A 7,745-nucleotide genomic window follows, 5' to 3' on the forward strand; every position below is an offset into this window, starting at 1 on the left:
ACATATTTCAATGTTGACCATACAATAATTAAGTCATTATGAAAACTTAGTTACATCACTTTTAAAATTGATCGTTACACATTTTCTCTGTTCTCTAAGAAACAGGTTACAGAATTAATTCTCTGTGTTCAAACTATTTTGAACCCCACACTTTGAGTAGTGTCATTTTGAGTGCAGTAAGAACTGACCCACACTTACTTTCCTTTCTGGGTCAAACAAAACAGACTTGCAAAAGTTCCATATCTTGTTCTATTGACAGGTTAACGTGCCCCCTTACTGTACTGCTGAAGTTGTTGAACATGTCTCAGTAAATGAATGTTACAACGTAGCTTTTGTTAGTAGTAGTTGAAAATATATCAGAATATGGCAGACTTGGAAAGTGGTCTGTAATGCTGGAGACATTTTCCACACTGTAGGACTTCAGTAAAGAATACCTGTTGAAAAGAGATGTATCCAAGACAGAAATATACAAAAACATTTGCCTGTCTTTGTGTAGCACCTTCAGTTTGTGTCTCATCTCATTGTCGCCACTATTGTAGATTGTTAAATTTTGCTCTAGAAACTGGCCCATAACCACACTGTTTATTTGCAGCTTTCGCAATCCCAAAATGGCCAGGTATTCTCTTGGTAGAGGAGTGGAGCCACAGAGTGAAAGCTTCAGGTAGTGCACCACTGTAAAGTTCAACAGCATTCCAAGCACGGTCGTATCTGTGAACCAAATTGTTAGGTCACTGTGGTAGCTGGCTCTGTCTATTGTATAAGGCAAGATGGTTTTGCAACTGCACATGAGGTTTGCCAAGTTGTAGTCACAGTCATGGATATCAGCAGAACAGCTGCAGTTGCGAATTGTATTTTCCTTGGTGCAAATCAGAGTGTTGTTCTTCTGACCTCTCACAAAACTGTTAAGACAGAAACCAAGAAAGCCAACCAAAAGGAAACGGTGCTTATGGCAGGATACTGACATCACGTTTCCAGGCATCTTGTCGTCTGTTACTCAGTGATTCTTATCATTTGCCATTACCTATGAGAATAAGAGTAGCTTTATTATACTAGGGTTCACTTAATTGTTAATACTTTCTCCCACTCACTGTCTGACTTGTCTATTCAGGGCTACGTTGCCACTTTACAATCTACCCTAAGTTAGGGGACAAGATGCGTGAGGTAATATCTTTTATTGGACCAATTTCTGTTGGTCAGAGAGACAAGCTTTCAAGCCACACAGAGCACTTCATCAGGTTAGGGGAGACACATAGCTGCACTGATCCCAGTGCAGGTCAGAGAACAAACTGTGACTCAATTGGATTTCTTGCCAGCCGTTCCCTTCCATTGGGGGAGGAATAAATTGTTTTACTCACTTTTATAGAACAGCTTATTTCCCCCTGTGCACTTCGCCAGCTACTCTGGCTGACAAGGGTGAGGGCAAAGATAGGGCTACTCCTACTCCTTGCTCCTATCTGTCTCCTCCCAGTGCACTTGCTTGCTGCGAGGAATATTGAGTGAGTACTAATAACCCCTGCAACACTAGCTGCAGTGGAGGGCAATCTGAGCAGGGAAGTAAAAGATGGGGTCTTACTGCCTCTTATTCCCCTGCATGGCTGAGTAAGGGCTGTGACAATCTAGCCTTTAGAATGTGAACTCTTTGGGGGCAGGGACTGTCTATTACTATGTGTTTGTGCAGTGCCTAGCACAATAACGTCCCTACAGTCATTGGAGCCTCTAGGCATGCCTGTAATAGAAATAATAAAGGCATGGAGGTTTATAAAGAACAAATTGTATCTCAGTCATTTAATCTTTACTGTTTTATAGCTCTCAGAGCTATGGTTGAGTACCAAACCATAATGAACATTCTTCTCTCAGGCCATAGCCTACACGTATGGCGGCATGTAGACTATAGACACTGCATGCCCCCCAGCATGGGTATAAACAGCAGTGAGGCCCTGCTTAAATGAGTAAAGACATGACAGAACCTTAGGGTACATACCCTACACAGCTCTCTACCCCCCCCCCCCCCCAATAGTGTCTCTCCCATCTACACTGCTAAAAATAGCAGTGTAGTGTCCCGACCCTCCAGCAGCAGGAAAAGGCTCTGTTGGGGGGGAGGCAGCAGGGAAATGCCGCAGCAGCTCCTGCTGCTGGAGCTGTTCCTCACTGTAGTGAAAGACTTGGGCAGTGGGGCAAGGCTCCAGCAGGGGAAGGCAGGGGAATAATACACTGCTAAGAATAGCAGTGTAGATCAGGGAGGCACTGATTGGGCAAGTTAGAGAGCCGTGGTGAGTACATCCCTAAGGTTCTGGTGTGTCTTTACTCTACTCACCTAAGCAGTGCCTCACTGTCTACACTGCTATTTATACCCATGCTGGGAGGGGCATGGAGTGTCTGTACTGTGTAGACATCAGATACAGACAGCATCTTACACTCAGGCTGTTGTGATTTGCCCTCATCCTGAAAAAAAACCCACTTTTTCTTCTGAGTAAAACTAGAACAAGCCATGAAGATTTTATGAAGTAAAACACAAAACATATACATTCACTTCATATGCATAATTATTCCTCAGACATAAAAAGGCATTCATTGTCCAAAATGAAGAGCTTGTAATTTTGTAAGTAAAACACAAGAACACAATGATCGACTACTAACTGGCTAGGCCCACCAGTCTTTTGTATTTGTTCTTAGATACTTTTACCAGCTTATTTGCTTTTTCAGAATCTAACCTGTTGCACAATTTAGATTTAACCAGTCCAAATATGCTAAAAACACACTTGGTTGATACTGGGCTGCTTAAACAAGGGTGTGGGTCTTTTAAAATTTGAAATAAATCTGAATTCAACTAACTTTACTTTCTATAATTTTTCACCATTATGATGCAACCAAGTATGCAACAACTCCTTTCCTGAACATAAATTTTAAGCAGAAGATGAACGGAGATTGCTTGTGAATGAACCTGATGCTGAAGAGTTGCTAAAGAGCCTGACACCGGGACTTAAATTATCATCACATCTATGTTTTTATGATAACGGCATGGAAAATGTCTCACTTTCAGGATCATTAAGTTAATGGTCTGCTCTTCCATTTCAACAGACAGAGTTTCAGTGACCCCTTTAATGTTGAAAATCTGAAAAACTGATTTTCTGCACCTTTTGAGATGGATATGACTCCTGTCTTACTACTTATCAAGTAGTAAGGTCATTTTAGTAGTAAGGTTTACATTTTATTTCAAAATAATTATTTTTTCATTACTTCAGAGCACACTATAACTTATTTCCTACACTCCCTTCAACTTTAGACATGTAGAGTATGATAAGTTTATACAATGATGTTTGATAATCACTAAACACTAATCATATGTTCGCAGCATTGATCTGCAGCTTTCACAGTTATTACTGGTAAAACCACATAGTGAATTCAACACTGAAGACTCAAGACAGAAAACTAAGGTGAGCTAGTCAGTTTGATTTAGAATCCCATTTTATATGGTCCACTGGCCTTCCAAAAGCATTGTTGTAAACCGACAATTCACAGCTCCATCTTCTCCCCTCTCTTCTGTGTCCAAAGACAGCTGATTCCACTTCTTATTTATGACCCTCTATGCAGTCGTCATTGACTTCACCCATTCTCTTTCTCCTCCTAGCTTCTAGACCAGGGGTCGGCAACCTCTGGCACGCGGCTCGCCAGGGTAAGGACCCTGGCGGGCTGGGCCAGTTTGTTTACCTGCCGTGTCGGCAGGTTTGGCCAATCGCGGTTCCCACTGGCCGCAGTTCGCCGTCCCAGGCCAAAGGGGGGGTGGGAAGCTGCAGCCAGCACATCCTTCAGACCGCGCCGCTTCCTGCAGCCCCCATTGGCCTGGGACGGCGAACCGCGGGTAGTGGGAGCCGCGATCGGCCAACGCGGCAGGTAAACAAACTGGCCCGGCCCGCCAGGGTGCTTACCCTGGCGAGCCGCGTGCCACAGGTTGCCAACCCCTGTTCTAGACAGTTCTGTAATTTTATTACTGTCTTGTAATAGGCATAATAACAAAAATCTTTATTTTCTTATCACTTTTCTGGCCAGATTCAATGGATATGTTCTGCCTCCTTTCATAGAATATCAGGGTTGGAAGGGAACCTCAGGAGGTCATCTAGTCTAACCCCCTGCTCAAAGCAGGACCAATCCCCAGACAGATTTTTACCCCAGTTCCCTAAATGGCCCCTTCAAGGATTGAACTCACAACCCTGGGTTTAGCAGGCCAATGCTCAAACCACCGAGCTATCCCTCCCCCTTTATAATACTTCATCAAAGCAAAGTAGCAAAGCAGTTTAACAACCTTCATGTGTGCTACAGACAATGTAGTAGATTCTTCATCCTGCCCAAGCTCCACTTGGGTGCACTGGATGGAGGAGCCACAAGAGCTAATAGGGACACCCTGATCTTCAGCCATCCAGCCCCATGTTTTTAGAGTCCCTACCAAGGGAGTATAAATAATAAATACCATGGGCGGCGTGTGACTCCTGCATTTGGGGAGGTGGGTGTGAGCACCGGAAGCTCCCTAGAAGTGGGGGAGGCCACTGGTGCCTGGACTATGGCCCCGCCCCCTGCTCCACCCTGAGGCCCGCCCCAGCTCGGCCTCCTCCCCCAAGGCCCCATCCACACTCCACCCCAGGCCTCCTCCTGGTTGGTCCCCTCCCCTCTCCACCCCCTCCCCTGAGGCTCCCCTATCTGCCGCTCCCTCCTTTCTGCCCTCGAGGCCCCCCCGCCCGCTTCTTGTGCCTCTTCATCTCCTCCCCTGAGGCTGCCGCCGCTTTGACCCCTCCCCCGAACCCCTCCTACCCACTGCTCGCACCTCTCCGCTCCCTCCCCCAAGATCTCCCCCGCCCACCATTCCTTGGAGGGGGTGGAGAGGTGTGAGTGGGATTGGGGTTCTAAGGGGGAAGAGGCAGAACAAGGGCGGGACCTTGGGGGGAAGAGGGAGTTGGGGCGGGAAGAGGAGAAGTGTGGGCAGGGCCATGGGGGAAGAGGACAAGCGGGAGCAGGGCCTTGGAGTGGAGCACGGGCGGGGCTATGGCCCAGATGTCCTTTTGGTGGCAGCACTCTGAAGGCGGTGGGCCAGTAGCAGCGCCTTTAGAGAGAGGTGCGCTGCATCTTGTTTGGGGAGGCTTAGCCTCCCTGGTCTCTTATACCTACCGCACATGATAAATATTACAGTACTACTAATGGTAAATACTACTACTACTCTTAATACATAATATCCTGCCTCAAGATAAGAGATAAGATACATGGGTGGGAATATTTTTTTTCTGATTCATTTGAAATCTTATACAGTAGGACCAATTAGGACAAAATTCTGTCCAGGGGTGTGGTTCCCACTGAAGCCAGCCAGAATCTTCTTTGAATCCGAGGGAAGAATTTAGCCCTTAGAATGTTTAAATGTTCTCTCATCTCTAGAGCACATGTCCAGTGCATCAACCAGCACAGTAAAATAAAAGCTGATTGTTTAAAAAAATGGGGTCTGCAAGAAACGAATAGTAATAATTATGAATATTCATAGGGTACCAATCCAATCCTGATTTAATTAAACAATGGAACCTTTTAATATACAAAAGTTTGTGTAGCACCCTATTAACAGAATATTTTAAAATGCATTTAGTAGCTTGTTAGACTACCCTTGTATTAGTAATCTGTGGCTGATCCTCAGAGGACAGCTCCCTGCTAATGGGTTTTGGTCACATAGTAGAAGTCTATGCTTTGGATCTAGATATTCTGGATTCAGTCCCTCCTGAAAACCCAACAAAGAGCATGTTTAAAATTAGAAACATCATTGCATCTTGATAGAATGGCTTCATTGTCCTCTCAATTACATTCCAAATTTATAGTTTACAAAAGAGGTACATTTCAGTCCACTTATTTCTTTGATGTTTGGTCACACACCAGTATATTTACAGAAATTATGGTGGCTGGCAAATGCCCCAGGATTTACACATCCATGAAAAGAGGCAGATGAGTGTTCTAGAGCAATCTTTAAGGAGCTCACTCCAAGGTAATTTAATTTCATACTCACCTCCCATGTCTAGCAACTATTTTAAAAGTTAGGAAAACATGTTTCTTTTGAATTCAGGATACAGACAGCTTCTTGTTGAAATTAAATATTTAATCCAAATTCCACAGCATTATCTCTCACAACATACCAGAAATACCACCTGAACATTTAGTTAATGTTAAACTTCAAAGGTCAAGTACAACCATGCTGTAACTCCCCTGATATTATGCAGTTACACAAGCAATGAAGTTGGCCCCAAACATCTAAGAATCCAATCACGCATTACAATGAGAATTCTACTACCATACCTTCACATTTTGTTTATTTTTCCTTGGCTTAAGGCTATGATAAAATAAATCAGAATATTTACAGTATCACTATTGTGTCATAAATGCAGTAATATTCCTCTCACACATTGCCAAGAATGATCTGGATTTATCTGTTTTAAAGATAGTATTTTGCAAGCAAAATTCATAGATAAGGTTAGCAGCAATATGAATTTATATAAAAGAGATTTTAATTAAAGTGCTATATGAGCCTGGAACCCAGCATTTCTCCTGAACTGCAAACTCCAACCAAAATCAATAGGAGTTTAGTGATTTTTCCAAGTAAGTACTGAAAGCTTATAGGCATGACAAAAAACAAAAGCAAAACAATTTTTTTGATAAATTCTAATCAGATCTAACTAGTTATTCCTCTGCTAATTTTTTGCACTCACCTGAGCTTTGCTTTCCTTTGTTACTCTCATGCAGCCAACACAGGAAAATTCTGTTTCACAGTTAGTTTAGTCACAAGCTGTGTTCTATATCTTGGTATTGCATGAAGCATTATCTCCAAAACTACTTGCTATCCTCTTTTGTTCCCTGCAGCTCAGAAACAATCATAGCAATAAGTACTGCATGCTAAGTTTTGGTGTGTTTTTGGCAAGCAATATGCAGGCAGTGAAATATCTGTTGTAGGTTACAGAGTGTCCACAAAATATTAAAATCACCTGCACTGCACTGCTATTTGAGCCTCCAATTATCTACAAAGAAATGTGCATTACATAACTCCTATTCAAACTACTCTGCTGTCTGCACACTTTGGGAGGTTTGAGAAAGATCTGTTTTTTTTTAACAAGCTTTTCTGCAAAAGAAAAAGAGAAAGAAAAAGTAGGAAATTAGTTAGAAAACAGTGATAACACCTGAACACAGCAACTTAATTGCTCCTACCCTTAGATGCATCTTTTGAATCATGATTAGTGCTGTGGAGGGGCTGTTAGAAGGGGAAGGGTCACAACTCAACAAGCAGGAGACACCCCCTGGGAAAGTCTGGAGGAGCTGGAAACCTGGAATATGATCATGAGGCATCAGGGAGGCTCAGAAGGCACTGGGAGTCTGTAGGGAAGAAAAAGTGGAGGGGGGTTGCAAAGGGGAAGGTAGTTGAGTTCTAAAAGACTGGCAAGGGAGAAGTGAAGTGAGGAAAAAGAGCCTAAGAGAGAAAGGGATACAGGACACAAGGGGTCTGAAGAGTATGCATGGATGGGAATCTTTTGAGTTCAACTAGGTAGACAAACCTTTTCCTGCTTAGCCAAACCAAATCTCTGAACTATTTGGTTTAGTCATCACAAGTGTGGCTATGTAGAGCTGGCCAACAATTTCAGGGTTTTTTTGTTTTTACAAGATTCTTCATTGAAATTTCAAATTTAAATTAAAAAAGGGGGGGAAACATTTTAACAATTTTTTGGTGATCTCCC

General features: G+C 43.2%; 1 protein-coding gene across 1 annotated transcript; it reads right to left on the reverse strand.

Annotated features, from left to right (window-relative positions):
- Nucleotides 1–304: 304 nt before the first annotated feature.
- EPCIP (exosomal polycystin 1 interacting protein) lies at nt 305–6,758 on the reverse strand. Its single transcript, XM_065397564.1, is given in 2 exon segments — nt 305–1,021; nt 6,729–6,758. Coding segments are annotated over 2 exon segments (747 nt in total).
- Nucleotides 6,759–7,745: the final 987 nt, after the last annotated feature.

The sequence above is a fragment of the Emys orbicularis genome, chromosome 1, assembly GCF_028017835.1.
Source record: "Emys orbicularis isolate rEmyOrb1 chromosome 1, rEmyOrb1.hap1, whole genome shotgun sequence".
Classification (NCBI taxonomy): Eukaryota; Metazoa; Chordata; order Testudines; family Emydidae; genus Emys; species Emys orbicularis.